We start from the raw sequence: 27,100 nt of genomic DNA, 5'->3' as shown, positions 1-27,100 counted from the left end.
TATATACACTTCCCCCCCCCCCCCAAATCCTATATCTTCTTTCCTTGTGGTGCTGGCAGGCATGGTCTTCATTCCATTGAAGTGGTATGATCCAAAACTCTGTGTGGGCCTGTTTGGTTCTGACTATCCAAGTCTACCCAGTGTAGGCAGAGTTGTCATTTTCAGCCTGCTAACTTGATTCCGTGCTGGGTTTGGGGCTGTAAAGTGCTTAGCAGGCATTGCTTTCCGTCTCAGCAGAGGCGCACTGAGGCATGGCAGGTTTGGAATCGGTTCTGTTGAACTACGAGAAGGTTTTCCTGCTGAGTATGTATTTTACCACAGAGTCAAAATGGCCAGCAGGCCAAAGCTCACTGTCCAACTCCAGCCCAACCCCCAGCCCAGGGCTGTTTGGGGGTCATGTCACAGCCCAATAGGCGAATGAGTCTGTCCACTTTGACCCCAGGGCTTGCTTTAAGAATTCAGCTGATTTATCTCTTAGTCACTTCTAGAGTTGGGCTGAGTATCTCTCTGCGATCCTTAACAGTTTCTAAGTCACAACTGTCACCTGTCTTGTGAAGTACAGCTGACCCTTGAACAATGCAGGGGACAGGGGGCCAACACCCCACGAAGTCAAAAATCCACAAAGAACTTTTGACTCCCTTCAAACTTAACTACTAATAGCTTGTTGACTGGAAACCTTACCGATAACATAAAGAGTCAACACATATTTTGTATGTTAAATGTATTATATTTTCTCTTCTTGCAATATAGTAAGCTAGAAAAAAAATTGTTATTAAGAAAATCATAAGAAAAATACAGTGTCGGGGCGCCTGGGTGGTGCAGTTGGTTGAGTGTCCGACTCTTGGTTTTGGCTCAGGTCCTGTCCTCAGGGTCGTGGGATCCAGTGCCGTGTCGGGCTCTGTGCTCAGCGTGGAGTCTGCTTATAACTCTCTCTCTCTCTCAGCCCTCCCCCCACTCTGTCTAAAATAAATAAAACTTTTTAAAAAGTTATTAAAAAAATACAGTGCTATATGTATCGAAAAGATGTAAGTGGACTTTCGCACCTCAAACCTGTGTTGCCTGAGGGTCCAGTGCAATCTGATTTTGATATGGACATCTCCGAGCTGCCTACAGACCCACAAAAAGAGCCCTTTCAGCTCCGTGGGTCTTCTAATCATACATTTTTGAGGCCTCTAACATGCGTGCTCTGGTCAGGGCCATTCTAGCCTACACTAGGCCTTTTTCAGTGGTGTGCTGGAAACCAAGTCTGGTGGGGGGGGAGTGCAGGGAGGACTCCCTGATTTGTAGCATTTACTGATTTCTATGGTGTCAGTACTCCAATCGTTGCCAATTAAAAGCTACCAACTGGATGTCACTCAACGTGGAGTTGAGAAGAGATGCACACAATTGGCTTTCCTCTGGGGAGCCAGCCATAAGCCAGCTGCAGCACAGCACTGTTTTGCATTTTTAAAAAAGGCACCCTCTGGGTAGAGGAATTAAGAAAGGTACTCCCTTAGGGAAAATTTTAAAAAGGCACCTCTCTGGGCAGACTTGTGCCACAGGTGCCCTGGTGAGGAGATAGCAGGTGCCCTTTCCTCTGCACATGGCCTGTTGCAGGAAATGTGAGCTAGATTTTAGGTCCATTCACCTCCTCAACTGGGTGCCTTTGTGCCGTGCACAATTGGCACGACCTTACATGGCAGTCTTGGCTTTGATTCATGACTACTTTATAGTTAAGTAAAATGTGATGGAATAAGGGAAAAGAGAACCAAGTTACCTCGCAGCCTGAAAACCTGCTTTATGCAGATTATAGGATTATTACCAGTTGGAACACTAATTGTTCTTAAAATTAGCTTAATTAACAGAAGGCTATTATTGCTAAAAATGGCTTTCAACTATACTATTCCAGGGATAGACATAATGATAAAGCTAAAAAGACTTCAGAAGTGTGATACCTACAACCCTACATGTTTAAATTCGAGATTAAATAAATATATTTATCTTCAGTGATTTAAATCCTAACAATAGTCAAACCCAGGCATATGTGACTATTTTAAATTTAAGGTAGTTCTTTACTAATTAAGCAGGTGTTCGTACCTCCTATTTAGCCTGCCAATTATTCTGTGAAAGTTATCCTCCCCCCTTTTTTATAGATGAGGAAACAGGCTAAGAGATGAAAGAATTCAAGGTGACTCAGAAAATGGATCCAAGACCAGTTCTTCTGCCTAAATCTCACTCTTTTTACTACTCTGTGCTAAAGCAGACATATTTCAGTATTGTGAAACAGACCATTTGAGATGTCTCTGGTGAAGATATTTTATTTTTCATAAAAATATAATTGTACAATGCTCTTCAGAGAAAGAAAAATTCCCTCAATGCCCCCAAATACCACGTGGATTAATAATCTTCCTCTCTTTTAAAACTAAATATGTAATTGATAATATGCAACCGATTTCTTGTGAAATATAGTTATTTATGTTTTTAAATTTTCTTTGCCTTTAACTAAAGCTAAGTCCAGTTTAAACCTATGCTTTTTGTAATGAGCCAAATCAAGTCTATCATAATTCAAAGATGATGAAATAAAATGCTAAATGGTGATGCTGATAAATACTGTCAATTAGCTGGTATACAGTGATATGAATTTGCTGCAGTAAGACAGATTCTAATTTAGATACAACAGATAGGTTTTAGATAAAATAGGAAAAAAATTTTAATAATGTCAACTATATCCTAAAACTTGACCTGGTCAAACTTACTCCATATTATATTCAGTTGTTCTAATATATGGCAGGTCTATGCTAAGTTAATGACAGAATATAACTGGTCTAAATACACAAATATATATTTTCCCCTTACCTTCCTTTCTTTGGGGGAAGAAAAAAAAAAAAAAAGGAAACATTACTCTCTTTACTCAGAGAGCAAGGAGAACAGCACTGATCCGGAGGGACAGAGCTCAGTGATTCTCTCACCCTCTGCTGGGTGTTGTCATTACAGAAAGCGAGAGATGCTAGGATTTCAGTATGCTGCTGCTGAACTGGAATGGGAAAAGAAATGCTCCGGCTGTTTTACTCAGTGACATTTATTAACATGCTTCAAGTGGCCAAACGTGCAGCCAGCACAATACCCGAAGCAATGAAAACATTCCTTTTTAAGACCCAGGAACTTTCTCTTGGTATGATCTACTTTAAAATAGCAAAAAGATCAGTTTAGGAATAAACTTGGTAAGTTGTAATTTACTTTCATCCAAAATTACACATCCTCTACCTGAGGACCAGGTCGCTGCTCTTGTAACGATACTAGGGGTGAGGGTGGAGGGTAGCTCAAGTGACCCTGTAATTTAAAGTTACAACCAGAGAAGAAATACTTCAAGCACAATGGAGACATTCCATTGAAGAGCCACATTCATTTTGGAATGTTTGCTTTGAAAACAACTCTTCTGGGGAATTCAAAAGGTACTGAACAAAGCAACACAGAAGTAAATCTTGGGTTGTTTTGCAAAATAAAAATATACATTTGAGTAGACCAGATGGCAAAAACATACCCATTACAGTCTGAACACCATATTTCAAACACTTAAATTCTGAAGGTCTGAATATTAATAATCTTTAATCTATCTATATTTGTGATCCTAAAAAGACATTAAATACTCTTAGACCCCCAGTCCTCCAAAACACAGAGAGACCCAACAGGCTGGGCTAGTGGTATATCAGTAGTCACACAGGACTAGACGAGATCTGAGTTTGCAACCTACACACAAGAGATCTTCAGGAACTCAGGCTAAGGGGAAGCATTTTATTCAAACGTACGGCCTAAGAGAAGGGGGGAGAGTACCTTGTAATCTGAAACTATGTGGTCCATCTCTTGTTTCACCTCACAACCTAGACTATGATGCCTCCTCATAAACTGCCATTTCATAACAAAACATACTGTTTAGAAGCCAAACATTTGCTTCATTAGAGCTAAGAACAATTATAACTTAGCAGCAACAGAGAACACAATTCCTGATTTACCTATGGGAAACAGAAGAGAGAGTAATAAAGTGTCTCAGTGGGGAAACTGAAAGATTCCTAGTCTATCTGCATGTATAGTATAATGAGCTTGATTCCTCAACCATCACTCTGTTTGACAGTCAGAAAGAAAGTAAACGTAACTGTGACGGGAACTGGAAAGAACCACTCTGGCCCTGTGCACCTCCTGCCAGGCCTGCCAGCCACGTGCTGTGCACAACTCCAGCTCAGTGCTTCGCTCCAGAGCGGAGGCGCCGTTAGGGCCGAACCAGATGCACACCCACAGTGTATTTCTTCCTGGCTCAGAACACATTCCTCAGGAAACTCATGTCAGGGAAGAAACTAAGTGTTCTGGTTATGCCTACAGCCATTAAATCTACTAGCAATTTCTCCCTCATTTTGTTCCAGATCTCTTGTGGCGGAAACTCGATCTCAGCAGCTAATTTCATCCTATTTTCTTTAGAAAAATTCTCCAAGTTAGTTGACTACACAAGGCAATGCGTGTGAACATTCACTCCTACCTCCCCACATACATATACAGACATACGACAGAAACACATACATACATACATATATACTCTAGGTTGTCAAGATGATGTATGCTGCTGAAATGCCTAAAAGGTTACTTCTTGCTTAAAAATAAAATTTGACTAATTATTCTCCAAGTATGGATTAGGCCCTAGCAAACTTTTATAAATATAGTTTGAGAAGACAGCAACAAAAGTTTTAAATAGAGGCTGTCTTGAGGGCTTTCCTGATGGATTTTGTTAACACATACATTATTTAAAACAGGCATGTCATTATGGATTATAAAAATAGAAATGTATATATTTGTTAATACATATTCACAGCTTATGCTGGAATGGCTCACAGGAGAAATCATGGTTCATGCAGAAAATAAACATTACTCAAGTAAATATAAACAAATAAGATTAGGTCCATTAAGGCTGAGAACTTAGTAATCAGCCCATTTGGTTTCTCTTTGTAGGGCAATCAAAAACATAAAAGAAGGTGACACCTAAACACACATACACATAAATGACATGAAATACATGGAAAGAATATAAATTAACCAATAAAGCAATGTGGAGTTAAGGTGCAAAAATACAATCTTCACCCACTTCTCTCTACTCCTGTGTTTTCAAGCATTGCAACATGTTCAATGCCATGGGTGGCAAGGCCAACCAGAACAGGTCTGAATGTTTATAAATTTTCTAAGTGTTGAAAGTTAAAGCAAAATCCTTTGGGATCTATGATCACACATTTTGGTAGAAATTGCAGATTTACAGAGATGACTACTGAGCAGTAGGTAGTAAATGGAGCCAAGAAGTACAATCTTGCCCATCATCCTCCATAGGAATCAGAATATTGGCTTCAATCAGTAACTCGTCATTTTATATCATCTTCACCCTGAAAGATAAATCAAAGTTACCAATGTAAGAATGCTTGTAAGTCAATGAAGCTTGGTTAATCTGTTTTAAAATGCATTTCGTTTGTTTAGTATCTATGGAGAAAGGCTTTTTTAAAATACAGACTGAAAGAAAACTGAGCTGATCTGGCTTTCTTTCATTAATTCAATTTAGATTAACGCAAATGTTACCTCATCTAAGAAAAGCTATCAAAAAGCAAACCCTTCAATTTTATAAAAATATTTTAAAAGAGGGGCATCTGGGTGGCTCAGTCGGTTGGGTGGCTGACCGCTGGTTTGGCTCAGGTCATGATCTCAGGGTTGTGAGATCGAGCCCCGTATCTGGCTCTGCACTGAGTGCAGAGTCTGCTTGTCCCTCTCTCTTCCCCTCTGCGCTCCCCACACCCTGCTCTCTCTCTTAAGAAAATAAATTTTTTTTTTAAGATTTTATTTACTTATTCGATAGAGATAGAGACAGCCAGCGAGAGAGGGAACACAAGCAGGGGGAGTGGGAGAGGAAGAAGCAGGCTCCCAGCGGAGGAGCCCGATGTGGGGCTCGATCCCAGAATGCCGGGATCACGCCCTGAGCCGAAGGCAGACGCTTAACCGCTGTGCCACCCAGGCGCCCCCTAAGAAAATAAATATTTTTAAAAACTTTTAAAAGATAAAACGTTTATAACATGTTCTTATAACTGTTTCAAGTGCTCCCAAAGCAATCACGATGATGAAGAAACCAATCCATGACATCTTCATTACAAAATCTTTCCAGTCTCTTCAATAAACGGTGCTGGAACTACTAGATATTCACACGCAAAAGAATTAAATTGGACCTCTATCTCACACCATACAGAAAATTAACTCAAAATAGATCAATGGCTTAAAATAGAAGAGCTAAAACCATAAGACTCTTAGAAGAAAACACAGGGGTAAGTCTCCATGACCTTGGATTTGGCAATGGATTATTACATATGACAAAGCATGAACAACAAAAGAAAAAAACAGATAAACTGAACTTCATCAAAATTTAAATGTTTAAATGATTTGGCAATGGATTGTTACGTATGACAAAGCATGAACAACAAAAGAAAAAAATAAATAAACTGGACTTCATCAAAATTTAAATGTTGTGCACCAAAGGACACTATCAAGAATGTGAAAAGACAACCTACACAACAGGAGACATATCTGCAAATCATATATCTGATAAAGGCCTAGAACCCAGAATATATGAACTCTTACAACTCAACAACAAAATGAAAAACAACTCAATTAAAACACGGTCAAGGGACTTAGACATTTTTTCAAAGAAGATACACAAATGGCCAACAAGAACAAGAAGAGATGCTCAACACCATTAGTCTTCAGGGAAATGCAAATCAAAACCACAATCAGATATGACTTCACATCTTAGGAAGGCTATAGTTTTTAAAAATGGAAAATTAAAAAAAAAACGCTGGCAAGATGCAGAGAAATAGAAAGCTTCATATGTTACTGGTGGGAAGGTAGAATATTTCAGCCACTATGGAAAACAGTTAGTGGTTCCTTTAGAAGTTAAATATGGAAATACCATATGACCCAGCAATTCTACTTCTAGGTATATACCCCAAAGAACTGAAAACAAGTATTCAAACACATACTTGTATGCTCACATTTCAAAGCATACTGTTCATAATAGCCAAAAGGGAGAAACAAATGTCAGTAGATGAATGGATAAACCAATTGTGGTATACATACACAATGGAATATTATACAGCCATAAAATGGAAAAAGTACTAATATATTCTACAATGTGGATGAACCTTGAAAATATTATGCTAGGTGAAAGAAGCCAGACATAGAAAGTCATGTCTGTATGTATACAAACATGCTGTATGTTTCCATTTATATGAAATACCCAGAATAGGTAAATCCATAGAGATAGAAAAAAAATTGCCAAGGGCAGGAGGGAGGCAGTAAGAGCAAGTAACTGTTTAATGAATTCAGGATTTTCTTTGGGGGTGATAAAATGTTTCGTAACCACATAGAAGTGGTGGTTGTACAATATTGTGAATGTACTAAATGCCTCTGAATTATTACTTTTAAATGGTTAATTTTTTGTTATGTGAATTTCACCATAATAATAAAAAAAATTCTACAGTGATGGGCTACTGTATTAGATAGAGCCTGGACTAGGTGAAGACAGGTACTCCCATTAGAGCTGTGTGACCTTGGGCACCTTAGCCAACTCCTCTGCTATTTCTTCATCTATAAAATAAAAAGTGTAATTCCTTAACAGAATCATTGGAGGAAATATATAAGATAAATATACGTGAAAGTGTTTTGTAAACTGTAAATCAAAATACAAATAAAAGGCATGATTATTGGGGCGCCTGGGTGGCTCAGTGGTTAAGCGTCTGCCTTTGGCTCAGGGCGTGATCCTGGCGTTCTGGGATCGAGCCCCGCATCAGGCTCCTTGGTTGGGAGCCTGCTTCTTCCTCTCCCACTCCCCCTGCTTGTGTTCCCTCTCTCACTGGCTGTCTCTCTCTGTCAAATAAATAAATAAAATCTTTAAAAAAAAGGCATGATTATTAACAATAACTAGAATGGTATACTCCCATTTATGGGCTAAGTCTATTTTTAAAAATTTCCATACATTTATCAGTTGCTCTTCATAGATCCCATGTAAAATTCATTTCAATATTTAGAATCTAATACCATTTCACTTGCTTATCGGTGTATTGCAAATGACATCAACATTTATTTAATGACATACCAAGGAAAGAAGTCAAAGGAAACCCTACCTTAAGACGCTCCTCTAAATATAAACTCTCCCACTCAACGTACTCACAGGAATTGCTATTAGCGTCTGTTTTCCCAGCTTTTGTGTGCCTGCTTGAGTTCTGCTGAGATTTGCTCTGCTCTTCTCCAGTGAGTAGGGCCTTGATTTCGGAAGGGATTTTTCCTTGGTCCATTGCCATGCACCACTGCTTGTACTGAAATATGTAAAATATATTTAAGTAAAATTTTACCAGTCAGAGTTCAGGAACCATTGGTAGAAATCCTAGACATAATAACTCCCATAACTAGAGGTCAGACTGGCTGCTGGGAATCCTACCCTCCACCATATTTCCTATTTACCACGTAGGACACGTATGAGGCCTGCCATCTTTCAGAAGAGGGTAGGCAACGGCTGATGGATCTTCCTGTGATACACTGGAGTAGTGTTTAGATTCAGAAGGCCCCTCTGGGGAAAAGAACATCTCCCCACAGTGTGCCACTAATTAGAATCCTTCTCTTTTTGCTGTCATATTATCATTTCTACTCCTAAAAGAAATAATTCTGTAATTTCTGTTCTCTTTCATAAACGTTCACTGAACACCTACTTTCTACCAGAATGTGTACTACGGACTTTGGGGATATACAAAGATTAGTCAGTTCAAAGGGTACGAACGTGAGGAATAATTTACAGCATAAGTCAAATTATAGATACAGATATATAAATATATATATAAATATTTTATAAATCTACTGAATAGTATATATCTGGACTCTCTTCAGGCCCCAACCCTATATTTTGCCTTTTAAAATGCTGAGGTAGTAGCCTGTCCCAGTTTTGTAATGATCACAGTAGTATGCCCTCTTCTCCAACCATCACCTCCTGCCCTGAGGTCACAGTAATGAGATGTCTATTCTCTTTTACATTTCTATAGCCATCACCCAGAGTGTTAATGAACGAATGAAACATGCTGAATAAAATATGTTTAAATACAAATGGTCTACTATGCATATTGTTACATACTGCTATATTGCTTCCACTTAGCAATATATTATAAATGTCTTTCTACATCAGTAAATATATATGTGCATTGTGATTTTCACTGGCTGCAAAGTAGTCCAATATATGAATGAGGTATAATTTACGTAACCAATCTCCTATTGTTGTACATTTGGGTTACGTTCCATATTTTTCTTTCATAAACAGTCCCTCAGTGAAATAGTCATGTACATTCTGCTTCCACCAGCGCTGTGCAAAAATGCTTATTTGTCTACATCCTGGCTAACAGATTAATATTCTTTCCCATATTTGTCAAATGGATACATGAAAATTGATATCTTTGTATTTTAATGTGTATTTCTTGACTACTAAGCTTAGGTTGATTTTTTCATGTGTTTACTGGTAGACTTTCTTACCATTTCCAGTTCCTCTCTGAGGGCACATATGGCTCTTTCCCGACTGGATACCAACTCTTCCAAATACTGATATCTTAGTTTTTTCCTAGCTCGACATTCTCTTGCACTCTGCCGGCTCCTCTCGAGTTTTGCCTTTAAGTCAATTTTGGCTGGCTTCCGACCACGCTTGCCGGGCTTCTTTACTTTGCCCCCAACCACCTTCAGCAAGAGAGAAAAGAAACCGTTTTTTTCTCTCAGTTCTGTTTCTAGGAAAGTGGCTATGGCTGCATATTAGTAAGGAAAACATTTACAAATAATAAATAAATGAAACCTATGAAACTAAGAAAGCATAATCCCATGAAATGCCTTATGAGTCTTGCTTCCTGATTTTTTTTTCTGATACTTTTGATACTATGAGTGTGAGAGAAGAAATACTGTAAGTTTTCATTATTTCTTCAATAATAAACTTTAAGTAGTTCAACAGTAAACTTTATGAACCATATGTAGCTGGATACTAAAATCTAAAAGACTGCCACTAAATATTTTGTTCACAAGGAATCTTTATTGACTTGAGAAAATAGTTAAGTAAAAAAAAAAAATCAGTATTTAAAATTCTAAGTTCAGTGTGATCTCAACGTTATAAAACAACACGCAGAAGAAAGGATATTTCAATAAGGATTTCTCTGACAGGCGTCATTATAAATAGCTTTTTACTTATCTGTACTTTTTATGATTTTTAAATGTTTACAATCAGAAACATAAAATCTGTGTAAAATTATATGTATATACAAATATATATTATATATATTTATTAGATTTTTAATTTTTATTTATTTATTTGAGAGAGAGGGAGAGTAAGAAGGAGAAACAGGTTCCCCACTGAGCAGAGAGCCCGATGTGGGACTTGATCCCAGGACCCTGAGATCATGACCCGAGCTGAAGGCAGACGCTTAACCAACTGAACCACCCAAGCACCCTATTATTATATATATATTTATAAATGTGTATCTTGTGCAATTTGGCTATGAATTCCCTCTTCAAATCTGTTGAGTCCAAAGGAACACACAGGAGGTCCCTGACATCCTCAGGATAATTGCCTTTAGAAGCCTATTATTATAACCCTAGACTGTCTCAGATTTCTACCTGCTCCCACTGGTCATACGACATCCTTTCAGTAGCTCTGTTATTCATTTACCTGCATGGGCACAATTTTTCGGTGACTGACAAAGTAATTGTTTAGCTTTGGAACCTCCCCAAGTTCTTACACAACATATAACTATGAGCTAAATGTGATGAATTTTTAAATATATCAACCTGAACTTGTACATCAAATAAATTTTCTTGAAAGCAATTACCTTGAAAGGGGTTACATTTATTCCAATGGACAAGCTTTTTGGGAAAGTGCTTTTAGAGCTAGTTTCTTACAACCTACAACACAGTTTGCCTCAGATTATCTACTTTATCTGATGAGGTTGTGAATGATGTCTAGTTCTTTCTGAAAATTACCCTCAGGGAATAAAAATGTCACAACTTCAGTATTCTGAAAGGAATATTGCTGAGGTTTTAAAGGCAACTGTTAAAGAGAAGATGCAAAACTCGAACACTGACAAATCACTGGAATAAAGTAGCAACTTTACCAGGTAATAAAACTCAAACTCAATATTCATGTGCATATAAAAACTCTCATTTGTTTGTTTGAAAATCACTATTAATATCACACACCAACAAAGCCCAGTACCCTATAAAGATCAGATCATTACTAAGTATAATGGTTAGGTGGAAAACCAAACTGTAGATATGAATCAGCCACATTACCAGACCCTGGGTGACAACATGATGGCCGACCACTGCATCGCGCATTTTATAGGGTGGCTCTGAAATGAGACTGAATACTCCAAAGCTCTGGGAAAAAACTTTCCTTTCCAGCACTACTGTAAAGCTAGCTGCTTCAGTACTATTCCCAAATTAGTTTCAATGTTTCAAAAACAGGTCCTTTAGGGGTGCCTGGGTGGCTCAGTCGGTTAAGTGTTCGACTCTTGATTTCAGCTCAGGTCATGATCTCAGGGTTGTGGGACTGAGCCCTGCATGGGGCTCTGCACTCAGCAGGGAGTCGGCTTCTCTCCCTTTCCCTTTGCCCTTCCCCTTTCCTTCTTTCCCCCAAGAACTCTCTCTCTCTTAAAAACAAACAAACAAAAAAAACAGGTCTTTTAAAGCTTTTTATACTATGCATCATCATGTTTTTATTCCAGTATAATAATATATACTTCAGGAAACTGCACAATTATAATGAAATATTTTGAAATCATCCTACATTGAAATAGAGTATATTTGCTATTGCTACAGTTTTTAAAAAGCAATATATTTACAGCATAAATTCAGGTCTATAGTAAAATAAGTGGTAATCACATCTATTCTCTATGTAGTGGAGTGAATCATCAATCACACAACACTGTAACCTAATACCGCATACATTGCTGTTTTTAATTAATTCACGAGACGCTGCCTTTGAGAAACCAGCAAGAGGACACAATGTACTTCAGAGACTTGACTGATTTTTGAAACAAACCTCATACAGTCAAGAAAATCCAACAACAGTTATAACCCTTTGTTTAGTTTTCACGGTAGTAATATTATTTTATTCCTTTTCTTTTTTTAATTAGAAAGGCATAGTAAATAAATCCAGGGTTCCTGTATTATATGTCCTCTCCTGTAAAATTACATTACAACCACATAACCACCACTTCTCTAGTTTAATTTTTCCTCAATGGTAGACTGAATTTTTGGCTTTGGGTGCAGCTAAAATCTGATTAGTGTACCAGTTTTCAAGAAAGTCAGGTACATTGCAGGACTACTGAGAATCTTAAGTATAAGAGCATTTTGTAAAGAAAAAGGTTATTATATAGGGGTGCATGGGCGGCTCAGTTGGTTAAGTGTCCAACTCTTGATCTCGACTCAGGTCATGATCTCATGGTTGTGGATCGAGCCCCAGGTCGGGCTCCATGCTCAGTGTGGAGTCTGCTTGAGATTCTCTCTCTCCCTCTGCCCCTCCCCCCACTTGCATGCTCTCTTGCTCAAAATATGTAAATAAAATCTTTTTTAAAAAAAGAGAAAAGAAAAAGATATTATACAAATGTGGGTTGGTATACTAGGTGCCTTAACAACTGAACTTCATATATTTCATAAGCCATAATGATTAGGGGAGGGTTAGGAGAAATTAATAGAAGGAGCCAGACACTAAAACTGAAATCAACCTCACAAATTCCTCCCACATATCTCTGGGCCAAAAATCATTCTTACCAATGTTTCATAAAATTTTCACAAACTCAGTGGTTACCATATTGTCCCCTTGCTCTCTCCTATTTCTTCTATAAGGAAGCACATATTGTGGCTAAGTAAAAGCACTGATTTTTATGCACCAACACAAACGCCAAAGAAAACTATGAAAATAATATAAAATTCCACTTTTTCTACTCTAGTTTTATTTCTATTCACATAGAGCCACGTGAAATTTTAAATAGCTATCTTTAAAACAGTTGTATCTTTATCCACTGCCCATATTACTTCTCCCCCCTCCAAAACACATTTGTGAGCCAGAAATAGAAAGCCCCAAGGGAAACACTCAGAAAGCTTGTCTCCCTAGCCCTCACAATGAACAAACTTACTAGCCATTGATTTTTTTCTTACTCTCCATGCAGAATTTATTAACCCAAAGGTAGATTTCAGTAGGGATTTTGCAATACCAAGTTTGTCTTCATTTTATGTTAAAAATGTTCAAGTCTATTTATCATAAGCAAGTAAGACTGAAGATCCTACTTTTCTGTTAACTACTTCTTGTTGTTGTCGTCGTCGTTGTTGTTGTTTAATACTTTCTCCATTGTGACAAGCTAAAACTAAATGTTATTTTTAGAAAGTAAGCACCAGGGACTGTCATATAATTCTATCTTAGTACACAGCAATTATTATTTAATAAATACAGTAGATAAAAAACAAAAGATGTTCCTAAATAATTAATAGGTCAAAGAAGAGATAATAAGGGAAACGAGAAAACTACTTTGAGATCAATGAAAAGGAAAACCCAACATCCAAAACCGGATGAGATGCAGCATAAGCAGTGCTATGAGGGAGCTGTAAATGCCTAAACTAAAAAAGAAGATTTGAAATCAATAACCTAACTTTCTACCTTAAGAAACTAGACAAAGAAGAGCAAATTAAACCCAAAGCAAGCTGATGGAAGGAAATAACAAATATCGGGGCAGACATAAATAAAATAGAGGATGGCAAAACAACAGAGAAAAATCAATGAAACTGAAAGTTGGTTCTTCAAAAAGATCAACAAAATCAACAAACCTTTCGCTAAACTGGTCAAGAGAAAACATTCAAAATACTAAAATCAAGACCAAGAGAGACATCATCCCTATCAACTTTCCAGATATAAAAATGGTTACATGGGATACTATGAAAAATTATATGCCAAAAACTAGATAACCTAGAAGAAATGGACAAATTCCTAGAAAGACACAAAGTAGCAAAACTGACTTGAGAAGAAATAGAAAATCTGAATAGACCTGTAACAAATAAAGAGATTGAATAAGTAATTGAAAAATTTCCCACAAAGAAAAGACCAGGTCCAAGTGACTTCACTGGTGAATTCTACCAAACATTTAAAGAATTAACACCAATTCTTTATAAAGTCTTACAAAAACCAGAAAAGAACATTTCCCAATTCATTCACTCTATGAGGCCATTATTAGCCTGATACCAAAATCAAACAAAGATATCACAAGAAAACCACAGAGCAAAGTTTTGTGAATATAGATGGAAATATCCTCAATAAAATGCTAGCAGACTAAATCTAATAACATATAAAGAGGATTATACACTATGGCTATGTGCGACTTATCCCGGAATAAAGGTAGGTGTAAAAACCAAAAATCAATTACTGTAATACAGCGTATCAATAGAAAAAAAGGGCCAAAGTTATATTTTTTTCCTAAAGAGACTCTGAAAAAGCACTTGACAAAATCTAATACCCTCATATGATTAAAAAACACTCAATAATGAATAAAGCTAACTCCCTCAACCTGACAAAGGGTACCTATGAAAAACCCACAGTTTAGTTTTTTTTTAAATTTTTTAAACTTTTTTTTATAAGGATTTTATTTATTTTTTTGACACAAGAGAGAGCGAGCACAAGCAGGGGGAGTGGGAGCAGGAGAAGCAGGCAGCCCAACTGAGGACTTGAGCCCAGGATCCTGGGATCATGACCTGAGCTGAAGGCAGATGCCCAACCAACTGAGCCACCCAGGCACCCCAAAAAACCTAGTTAACATCACACTTAAAGGTGAAAGATTGAAAGCTTTCCCCCCAAAGATGAAGAAAAAAACAAAGATCTTGTGTTCTTTCATCACTTCCATTCAACATTGTATTGGAGGATCTAGCCACAGCAATTAGGCAAGAAAAAGAAAGAATTCATTCAGATTGGAAAGGAAAAAGTAAAACTATTTCTATTTGGGGATAATATGATCTTATATATAGAAAATTCTTGGGGCACCTGCATGGCTTAGCTGGTTAAGCATCCAACTCTTAATCTCAGCTTAGGTCTTGATCTCAGGGTCAGGAGTTCAAGCCCTGTGTTGGGCTCCACGCTGGGTGTGGAGCCTATTTAAAAAAAAAAAAAGAAAGAAAAAGAAAAGAAGAAAGAAAATTCTAAGGAATCCACAAAAAACTATTAGTGGTAATAAATGAGTTGAGCAAGGTTGCAAGAGACAAGATCAATAAATATAAATTAGCTCTGCTTCTATACACAATGAACAATCTGAAATGAAATTATAAAAACATTCATTGAGAACAGCATAAACATGTGTGGTGATAAGCACTGGGAGTAACACACAACTAATGAATCATTGAACACTACATCAAAAACTAATGATATACTATATGCTGGCTAATTGAACATAACAATAAAAAAATAAATCAGAAAAAAAGAGAATAGCATAAAAACATACCATTTAGAATAGCATTTTATCAAAGGTATTTGCGCCCATATTCATAAAACATATTGGTCTACAGTTTTCTTATGATATTTGTTTGGTTTTGGTATCAGGCTAATATTGGCCTCATAGAATGACTTAGGAATAAATTTAACAAAAGAAGTGCGAGACTTGTACACTGCAAACCACAAAAGAGCATTATAAGAAACTAAAGATCTAATAAAAGAAAGACATCACACGTTAATGGACTGAAAGAATACTGTTAAGATGGCAATACTCCCCAAATTGATCTACAAATTCAACACAATCCCTATCAAAATCCCAGCTGGGAATGCCTGGCTGGCTCAGTTGGTAGAGCATCTGACTCTTGATTTCACAGTCGGAAGTTTGAGCCCCATGTTGGGCGTAGAGATTACTTAAAAATAATGAAAATCACTAAAAAAAAATAAAAATAAAGTAAATAACCAATAAACATATGAAAAAAATTCAATATCATTAGTCATTTTGGAGCTGTGATTCAAAACCAAGAAATAACACTTCATACTCACTAAGATGGCTATATAATAAAAAACAGCCAATAACATGTGGAGATGTGGAGAAATGGAACTCTCATATATTGCTGGTGGGGATATAAAATGGTGGCCATTCTGGAAAACCATCTGCATGTTCCCCAAAATATTAAACATAGAATTACCATATGACCCAGCAGTTCCACTCCTAGGTAAAACTTGTACAATGCATGTTAACAGCACCATATTTCATGATAGCTAAAAAGTGGAAACAACCCAAATGTCCACCAACTGATGAGTAGATAACAAAATGTAGTGTGTTTATACAATGAAACATTATTCAGACATAAAAAGGAATGAAATGCTGATATATGATTCAGTACAGATGAACACTGGGAACATTATGCCAAGTAAAAGAAGTCAAACACAGATGGCTACAAACTGTGTGATTCCATTCACATAAAGTGTCCAGAAAAGGCAAATTTATAGAGATAAAAAGTAGATTATTGATTGCTTAGGATGGGGGGGGGGTGTAGGGAGGGAAAGAATGGGGAATGGCTGCTAAAGGGTTTCTTTTTTTTCTTTTTAAAATTAATATACTTTGCTTTTTAGAGCTCTTTTAGGTTTACAAAAAATTAAGCAGAAAGTGCAGAGTTCCCATATATCCCCTTTTCCTCCACCCTTCCAGCGTCCCCTATTATTAATATCTTGCATTAGTGTAGTACGTTCATTACAATTGATGAACCAATGTTATTAATAAATCCAAAGTCTACATTAGGGTTCACTCTTTGTGTTGTACAGTTCTATGGGTTTGACAAATGGATGTATCCTGTATCTACTATTATAGTATCATACAGAATATTTTCGCTGACCTAAAAATCCCATGTTCCACCTAATCCTCCCTCCCTCGCCCCCAAAATCTTGGCAACCACTGACCTTTTTACTACCTCTATAGTTTTACTACCTCTATAGGATGCTGGGATCATGACCCGAACCAAAGGCAGATGCTTAACTGACTGAGCCACCCAGGCGTCCCAACAAGTTTAACTTTCATAGAAAGAGGAGTTGTGTGCTCTGTAGGGGATTCTTAAAATGAGGAAGGCTCCAGGGTCCAGATTAAATACTATTCCAGAGACTCTTGGGTCATTCTACTTCTAGCTTTTCAGGAGCTAACAACAAACACTTAAAAAGGTTAAGAGATGCCTGGGTGGCTCAGTCAAACCGCATCATCGGGCTCCTTGCTCTGCAGGGAGCCTGCTTCTCCCTCTGCCTGCTGCTCCTCCTGCTTGTGCATGCGCTCTCTCTCTGGCATATAAATGAATAAAATCTTTAAAAAAAATTCAAGGCTAAATCAGTGTATTCAGGGAGAGAGCACTCACTATGGACAAGGTCTTGAGTTAGGCACTCTGCATGTTATCTCATGTTATTTCACACCATTTCAGGTGAGGGACACAGCATCACACTCATCTTTTTCAGGTAAAGAGGGGAAAATTAATTCCTTTATTCAACAACCATTTATTGAACAACCACCACACCCCAAACACTGTGAAACTCCAGGAATATTAACATAAGAAGATGGGGTCCTAAACTGTAAGGTATATAGGCTCATGAAACACAGCAGACAGGAAATAAACAAAAACACCATAAAGGGCAGGATATCAGTGTATATCAGAGTGCAGGGACGCATGTATATACACACATACAGAGATGCACAGTGATCTCTTTATTGTATATATGACAACATTGTAGTCCAGAGAATTTCAGTATCAGAGCAGGGTCTAGAACCTAAGACCCCTGATTTGCATCATAGCAACTTGTCATGAGTTAACTCACTATCATCAAGTATGACTATTCCCCCAGATTTCACGGTAGGATTCACTGACTTGATCATATCATGCCCTGAAAAGGCTCTAAAACTGACAGGTGCTTTATATGCACTGCTATATTAATGCTACATGGTCATCTACTGCAGCTCACTGGGACATTAGGCACTTGACGGAGGGTGGTGGCGAAGAGGTTAAATAACAAACTTTTTCATTTTATGCTTCCTTGAAATTTCCCTCTACTATTGTGGCTCTCCATGCCCACCAACTGAAGTCATGCCAATCTATTCCTTTAAAAATTCTGATTTAGCTTTTCCTCTCTACTCCTACTACCTATACTAGTATGAGCCCCACTCACAGGTTATTACAATAGGTTCTCAGTGGGTCTTCCTACCAGCTCTCCTTTTCCACTCCCCCTTTCCTAGCTAATCCATCTTGCAAAGAGCTGCCAAGTTAACCTTTCTTTTCAGCTTATTAAAATACCTTTGCTGTATCTTCCTTCATTGTAAAAAAGTAGTATCTGATCATTATACAAAGAATAAACTTTAATGGCCTTTTGGCCATGTTACTCTCCAGCTCAAGAGAAGACCTCTGACTCAGCACTGCTTATTAGGTCACCATATCCAGTATATCAGTTTGCTGTGGCTGCTGTGACAATTGCCACAAACTTGGTAGCGATTAAAACAACAGAAACGTATTCTTTCTGCTCTGGAGGCCGCAAGTTTGGCAGGGTTGCGCTCCCTCTGGAGACCATAGAGGAGAAGCCATTCCTTGCCTCTTCCAGCCTCTAGTAGCTATCAGCATGCCGTGATTTGTGGCCCTGTCACTCCAATCTCCACCTCTGTGGTCATACTACCTCCACACCTGTCTGCCAAATCTCCCTCGGCCTCACTCTCCTGAGGACACTTGTCATTGGGTTTAGGGCCCACTCAGATAATCTAGGATAAATTCTTCCTCTCAAAATCATTAATCACATTTTTTTTTTTGCCAAATAAGGTAAAATTCAGTTTTACCATACAAGGTGATATTCACAGGTTCCAGGGATTAGGACACAGATGTATCTTTTTAGGGGCCACCATTCAGCCCACTACATCCAGGCTGCTGCTCACCAAGCCAATCTTCTCTTTCTTACTCCCAACAGGGGCAAGTCATGCCTCCTTAGGACCAGTCACCCCATCCTCTGCATTCCCACCTATCTTCACCATTTCTCTAAATGTTCCCTCCATCTCCCCAACATCTGCAACAGCAAATGTTATGCTTTCTTTGGTTAGGGTCAGCTCCAGCCCTCTTCCTCGGAAGCTGTCCCTGACAATCACCCTCATCCCATACGTCATTTTTCTTCTCCCATGTCTGGAACATAGAGTGAACACACTGAATTTATATGTCATATTGGTTTTTTTAGTGGCCTCACAGATTTAAGTTCTATCTCCTCCAAGTAACGTGAGCTCCTCAGGCACCAAACTTGTGTTTTTTACTTCCGCAACCTCAACTGTATCCAGCCCGGAGCCAGGCATTTAGGAGGCAAGTTCAAGTCTTATTCAAGACTGATCGTTGAATAAATAAATGCAAAGAAAAAGTAGGAATATTCTGAAACTGACTTAAGTTGATATCACTACTATGACTGCCAACTTATAGAAGTTGTAAAAAAAAAAAAGGGGGGGGGGCGCCTGGGTGGCGCAGTCGTTAAGCGTCTGCCTTCGGCTCAGGGCGTAATCCCGGCGTTCTGGGATCGAGCCCCACGTCAGGCTCCTCCGCTGGGAGCCTGCTTCTTCCTCTCCCACTCCCCCTGCTTGTGTTCCCTCTCTCGCTGGCTGTCTCTATCTCTGTCAAATAAATAAATAAATAAATAAATAAATAAATAAATAAATAAATCTTAAAAAAAAAAAAAAAGCTCCCTCATAAGGGATATAAAATCTGAAAAACCAGTTCAGAACTCTTAACTACTTTACCACCCTTTTTACACTTATTTACATCCTAATGCTCTAATTCTTAAGGCAACTCATAAAAGTTTCAAGCTGTTAAGTCTAACAGAATTATCGCATTTACACGAAGGGGTAGGTAGCAACAGCTCCGGCTAAAAACAAAAAAGAACAAGAAGGCTTGTTTCACTCTTTTTAAAAACACGAAGTGAAAAGTTATCTCCAACTGATTAAAGAAAAATAAGATAGATATGAATGTTCCCAGCTAGTGCTCTTTACCACTTTAAAGAAAAAACAAGTAGCTGCATTTTCATCTGGTGTTAAGACTCCCAAAACTTCCTTCACAGCTGTGGGTTAGGCCTGTTATTTACCAGATCTTCAGAAAGTAAGTCTAATCACATCTTCCTGCTGCTAACCCTTCTGCCAGTTTTTCTAGTCAACGGAAGGACAAAGAAGATAAAGTAGGCCTCTCTGAACTGAGAGTTAACTCCTGCCTCTCCTCTCCCGACACCTATGCCTGTCCTGGCCCCCAGCTAGGATTGTTTGAAGTTATACTACATATATTCGAGCAACGCCTGAAACTGTTTCAAACTGACTACGAGTGGTCTATACCTAACTGTCTTTGCTTCTTTCCTGCCCACCTCTTTTTCAACAGCCACATTTTGGCTTCTAGCCTATCACTCCAGGGAAAATTCTCTCCTAGGTTCATAAACAATCTCCTATTTTCCAAGTCCAACGGATACTTTTTCACTGTTTACTTGACCCCTTTTTTTTGGTAGCATCTCATACTGTAGACTAAGTCTACTCTTTAAAATTCTCTGCTCCCTTAGATAAATGGCATACTAGCTAGCCCTTTTTGTTCTCGTTCTCCTGTATCACTAACCTCCCCTTTCCCATTTATGTTGCTGAGTCCTATTCCTCAGCCCCTTCTGATCATTTTATTGTTTTCTAGGGTTTTGTCTCTTTAGCTCTCTCTTCTGTCCACACTCTTCATCCCTGAAGGATTTTATGCATGCTCCATCAACCACAACCCAAACTGTAATAGTCTCAATATGGTCTTCGGCTCAGGCCTTTCTTATGAGCAATCTAACCAAGCTGGTGCAGAGTCGGAAAGCACTAGCATTTGTTGAGAACCCATGATGTACTAAGTTCTTTTGATACGGGCTCACATATATACAGCTGACTCTTGTTCAATGTGAGGGTGATGGGTGCCAACCCCTGAGCAGTCAAAAAAACCGTCTGTAACTTTTCATTCCCCCCAAAACTTGACTACTACTCGCCTACTGTTGACTGGAAGCTTTGCCAATAACATAAAAAGTCAATTAATGCATATTTTGTATGTTATATATATTATATATTGTAATCCTACAATAAAGCTATAGAAAAGAAAATGTTATTAAGAAAATCATAAGGATGAGAAAATATATTTACAGTACTGTACTGTTCTTATTTTTTAAAACTTCACGTGTAAGTGGATCTGTGCAGTTCAAACCTGCATTGCTCAAAGGTCAACTGATTTTTTTTTTTTTTTTTAAGTAAGTTCTACGCCCAACGTGGGGCCTGAACTCAGGACCCGAGATCAAGAGTTGCATGCTCTACTGACTGAGACAACCAGATGCCCCAAGGGTCAACTGTTATTACTTTTAATTCTCACAATAATTCATTAAAGTTTTATTAACCCATCCAATGAAGAAATTCAATTTGGAAGAGATGAAATAATCTATCTAAAATCATAACAGCTTCAAAGTTGTAGAAAGGAGATTTGAGCTCTGGTTATATGCCAAAATCCATGTTCTTTCCTAACTGGACCATCTGGCTTCTAGTCTTATCGCAGTTCCTACATCTTTACCCTAATCCATTCTCCATATAGCCATTAGCATTTTTTCCTTCAAAGACACATATCCGATATTGTCAACTGTGCTTTAAAATCCTTCAATGGCTCCCCAACACCTACGGCCTTGGTTTTCAACTTCGGTAAGCATATGAGCCACTCAACTAGGGAGCCTAATTAAAATTCAAATTCCCAAGCCTCATTCCCAAGATTGTGGGTCAGCAGGTGTTTTTTTTTTTATTCCACACTTTGAAAAATACTGACCAAAATTTGTTAGCTTAACTTGCCAGGCATATCATGATCTGGCCCCTGCTTATTTTTCCATCCTTATCTCTGCCCACGCCTCTACTTGTGCTTATGCACAAGTCAGCAACCTACAGCCCTGCTGGCACAGCCTATTGCCAGTTTTGGTAAATAAAGTTTTATTAGAACATAGCCACACCCAGTCATTAAGTTCTGCCTATGGTTACTTTTGTGCTAAAATGGCAGGGTTGAGTACCTGCAACAGAGATCAAAATGGCCGGCAAATAATTACTCTCTGGTCCTTTACTGAAAATTTGCCAATTCCTGCTCTAACTTATAGCATAATACTTATTATCCAGCACAGTATGCTTTAATGCAAGATATTTCTTCTTTCCCATTTTCTGGAGGACTCCTATTCTTCCTCACAGATTCACTCCTACTGTATGAACCCGTGTCTGACATGCCCAGAGAGGCACCCATTCTTACTGCTCCAAAAGCACTTTGCCTCTATTGCCCTTATTTTTTACCTCACTATATTGTAATGACTATTCTATCTGTCTGCTTAGTCCACTGAAATGTAAGTTCCCAAGAATAGTTATAAACTTTTTGACCTTTGTATCTCTGTCTAGCATAATGCATGTACATATTAGGTGTCCAACAAATATTTAATGAATTAATGAATGAATAAACTTTCCTGAAAACCTTAAAAGAGCTAATCATTCTGAACAAGAATATGTAAACTTAGATTTCAACTGGTTTCTGTATTATTGAAATCACTCCTTAGGGTTAAACTTTCTATTCAGGTGCCCTAGGTAAAATGTGCATGTAACCTAGACAGGAAAGGAAGGCACATTACATCTGTCAGAGATTTGTTTAGTAGAGTCGCTGGCTCTTCTGTTTTGGTCTTGTGGATAGCACTGATGAAGAGGAGGATAGGTAAAGCAGAAAATGTCTGGGTTTTGTGGCACTGCTCAAGACGGGCAGCTCCAACTATAGCAAAGGATGGATAAAGGGTTAATAGGATTCAGGGGCCAAAGGACACATCTGGGAATGTCAAAGACATTTTTTGGCCAAGTTAAAATTTTTGCAAGAACCAACGCTAGTCAGAACTGAATGGAACAGAAGACCCTGTCTTCTTACCTAAGAGGTATGGAAGGTGTGTGAAACCTTATATTCAGATGATCATGTGTAATACAGGTAGACAGGAGGTCTATGAAGTCTATGAAGGAGAACAGCGCCCACCTTAGCATACTGTGGCCAGCGTCTGGACCACACTCTTGTCAGTTGCTCAACTGAATCTTGATGCCCTAAACTGTCAGGCAATACAGTATGGCAGTCTTTTACCAGCTTAGTCTGTGGCAGGAACACATCTGGTCTAGGATATTTCAATTTATATCAGTCATTGATTCAATAAACATAAAAGTCAATATAAAATAAAAAAAATAAGAACCTTCTGCCTATGATCAAAGCCTCTGAAAATAGCACACTTTTATTTTCTTTGTAATTGAATGCGGCAGGTCAGGAAGAAGCTTTCATAAAAACAAGAGCTTCTTCCTAGTGGTAGACGTGCAGGTGGGCTCAGGAGACTACCTTTCTCACACAATCTGACAGTTAAATACACAGCTTAAGTTTATTTCATCATCCATCCCATTGCCCCATCCCATCTGGGGGCACAGTTAGGAGCAAAGGGCAGTATAGGTATAAACATGGCTACAAATGTTAAGAATAACACGCGATTAAGAATTACTAAAATAAGCATCTTAGGTACCTACTGCACTGTGCTAAGGACCAAAGAAGTCACTCCTAGGTTACGATAACATTTTTTGTGTGTGTTTACTATGTGTTAGACTCTGTACTCAATGCTTTATAATAATGCATTATCCCTAATCCCCAACAAAGCCTGTGAAAAAGGTATTGACCATTTAACAGATAAAACGGAAACTCAGAAAGGTTAATTAACTCAGCCAAGATTTTTCTTTCCAAACTAGCCTAGTAGAGATCTACTCGGTGTTTGAACTCTGCTACTTAGCACTTTCCCAAGCCCCCACTTTTAGATGCCCATCTACCTCGTGCTTTATTTTTGCCATTTGCCATTGTCTATATGTACTCTGGCTGGGTGGCTCAATGGAGCACACTGATTAATAAAGCCCAGGTACATCAGGGCAATTTTCTTAATGCCTCTGTTCCAATTTAATCCAATCACTATGAGTGAGTACTCTATGCTCTATCAGGCACTCTATCAGGCACATTGCTAGATGGTAGAAAGGTAAAGCTGTATTTCCCATTCAAATCTGTCCTACTCTGACTCCAGAAAGCTAGATGACAGAACGTGGAGAGCTCCTGGCAAAATCATTCCTCACCACCGATGAAAACAATTCAGAAGGGAAGCCTGGGTCAGCACCGATGAAAACAACTCAGAAGGGGCACCCAGTCAGTTAAGTATCTACCTTTGGCTCAGGTCATGGTCACCAGGACCTGGGAACAAGCCCTGCCCCGTGTGGGGCTCCCCACTCAGCAGGGAGTCTGCTTCTCCCTCTGACCTGCCCTGCACCCCGTGCTCTGTCAAATAAATAAATATTTTTAAAAATTATATATATATAAAAAAAAACAACTCAGAATACAGAATCTTTATATAGGGAAGTCCTCACATCATCATCACCTGTTTCCCTGACCTGCTCATTCAAATACTGTCTCTCTAGAACTGCTGCTCCTGCCCACTTCATCCTCTTCCTATTCCCCTGGCCTTATGGTCAGCCAGTTTGTCGTCCTTTATGCTCTCCCACCATTATTAAGCACAACCACCATAATTCCAAGCTCCAACTCACCTCCCTTATGGAGGAGAAATGGAACCCGAGATGGAACTCCATCACCTATACATAACGTGAGGAGAAAATGTTTTGTGTTTATGTATGTATATGCTAGGAAGACAATATAATTCTGCAGGACTGTAACAACTAGAGCACAGAGACAGGCAGGGCTGGGAGCTGCCAAAGACTTAAGAGCTGTTTCATACTGCCTGACTGCTGGAAGAGCAGTCCGATCCTGCTGTACATGGCATTTAAATATTACTCATCCACAACTGCGACGTTTATTCAAAGTGAAAGTAGTGTATTCACAGAGGCACTATCCATCCAGAGACATGTGGAATGGATTTTCTTTTCCGTAATCATTAAAGATTTAAGAAACTGCTGGTTTCTAAAAACAACCAATTAAAAAGAATGAGAACTGAGTTCATTTTTGCTTACCTGAGAACCCCATAGGAAGTTATGGGTAGTCTACTCCCCAGATTTAACTTCACTCTTTTGGGGAAAAACAATAAAATTTTATACCCTCCACTACAGTTTGCTAGTTTTAGAAATAACTCCTATGTGATTTTATAGGTAAGTAAAATAACTCCAAATCCTATGTATTTTTCTTGGACTTGAGACTACTGAAGACTTTGAGAAAGTTATTAAATGTTTCAAAAGTCTGAAACGGAAACTAAAAATTTTATAGAATATACCGCGAGAGCCTCGAATTAAGGAAATTAAAGAACAATGTTATTTTAGCAACCTTAAAGAGCCAAATGTTATTTTCTGCAAAAGATAATGGATACAGTATTCAGATTTACTATCAAAATTAATACTGAACAATCAAGCTAGCAAGACTTTCATGGAAAAATTATTTTCTGATGTTTCTGGAAAACTTTCAGAACTCCCCCTTTCTGTCTTGAAAACACCACTTCCTGTTAGGATTTGCTACTTCACAAGCAAACTGTTTCTCCAGGTGAGTCTCAATTCCACAGTACTGTGCTGGGCTTTCCCTTCCATCCATCACTTTGCTCAGAGCCTTCTGTAAGAGCAGGAAGACGACATAATGTAGAATAACGCAAGCAGCGCAGAGAAGTTAGAAATTTTTTCATTCCAAGGATGGGTGAAACAAAAACGTGAAAGCAGCAAAGTGTTACTGGTTAGGTGGAAGGTGAAAGGGCACCCAAACAAAGGAAAAAGCTAGCTCGAGCAGTATGCCAGACTGTGGAAAGTAAGACTTCTGAAAGGCATAGAGAAGGAGTGATTTCTACTTCAAAACTGCCAAAGTCTATTAGTCTGACTCCTTAAAAAGAAAAAAAAAAGTCAATATCCTAAACATTCTAAAACACCAATAAGCTGGCCATGCCTACCTTCATGAAACAAAACTAGACCACACTAATGTGGACAGACGTAAAGAAAGAAATAGGTTATACGTAAACTATATGAATTAGCCAATAATGAACAATGCCTCTTAGAATCATTGAGATAAGTGATCTGGATGGCAAAAGGGGGATGGTGGTAGGATATTGAGATAGATTAACGGAAGGAATTCACTACTTTTCTTAGAGAAGGCTTTCTAGAGGAGGTTAGATTCTGGACGAATAGCAACAGGAGCTTAGCAGAGTGTTCCAACCAACCACAGGAAAATAGCTCAGAGGGGGAGTGAACTGATTATATGAATGGGGCATTGAGTAAGGGAGCCTGAGAGAAGAAAGGGGAACCTTTAAGGGGAATAGGGCTGGTTCAGGGTGCCCTAATTAAGGTCTCCAAACTGGAGAAAGTCTGGGAGGGGGGCAGGGAAAGGCAAAAAGAAAATGCACGGTAGTTTCTTCATTTACTTCGCTAGGCAAGTCAAGGACTAGGGTTTGCACTACCTGGAAAAGCTGACAAACAGGCTTGCCCTGGGAGTGAAAATTTTCCGGAGGAGAGGGCCCTTTCTGGAAAGACGCAGCCCCCTGTTCCCTGAATTCCTGGCTGGGTACCATGGGGTAATAACTGGAGGCGCAGGGATGTCTAAGGCAGGTGTTTCCTGGGTGTTGGCGTGGCTACCAGGCTGAGGTTCAGCGGCGGGTCTAGCACTTAGCGACAAGCAGGCGGCGGCGGCAGCTGCGCGTGCAAACCACAGGACTTACCTTACTGTCATCCATCTCGGCGGACAGGCCGGCCTGGCCAGGCGTTCCCTCCCCCTGCCCTCCCCCGGCTCAGCCGGCCTGGCCCGGCCCGGCCCCCGCCCCGGGGGAAGAAGGGGATATGGTTCTGACTGTCTCCTCCTCTTGCCTAACAGTTCGCTTCCCTGATGCCACAGTCACGGGGACGAGGGACCAGTTCAGGAATGACAGAGCGGACCCTGGAGGCGGCCCAAAACGCCTCCTTTCGCCGCCGCCGCCTCCTCCTCCCCCTCCATGACAGTCTCGGGGTGTGTTTACAGACGCCCTGGAGAGCCGCCCGGACGG

The 27,100-nt window shown here is 39.0% G+C and overlaps 1 protein-coding gene across 1 annotated transcript; it reads right to left on the bottom strand.

Annotated features, from left to right (window-relative positions):
* Positions 1-2,281: 2,281 nt before the first annotated feature.
* On the bottom strand, positions 2,282-27,100 carry CREBL2 (cAMP responsive element binding protein like 2). The gene is made up of 4 exons (XM_026502401.4): positions 26,780-27,100; positions 9,565-9,762; positions 8,222-8,366; positions 2,282-5,396 (listed from the first exon to the last, which is right to left on the bottom strand). Exons 1-4 carry the CDS (start codon positions 26,792-26,794, stop codon positions 5,392-5,394), a joined length of 363 nt encoding a protein of 120 aa, XP_026358186.1. The 5' UTR covers positions 26,795-27,100; the 3' UTR covers positions 2,282-5,391.

Source organism: Ursus arctos, unplaced genomic scaffold (assembly GCF_023065955.2).
Source record: "Ursus arctos isolate Adak ecotype North America unplaced genomic scaffold, UrsArc2.0 scaffold_26, whole genome shotgun sequence".
Lineage (NCBI taxonomy): Eukaryota > Metazoa > Chordata > Mammalia > Carnivora > Ursidae > Ursus > Ursus arctos.
The sequence above is the reverse complement of the archived record's forward strand: the minus strand, read 5'-3'. Positions and strand labels throughout refer to the sequence as shown.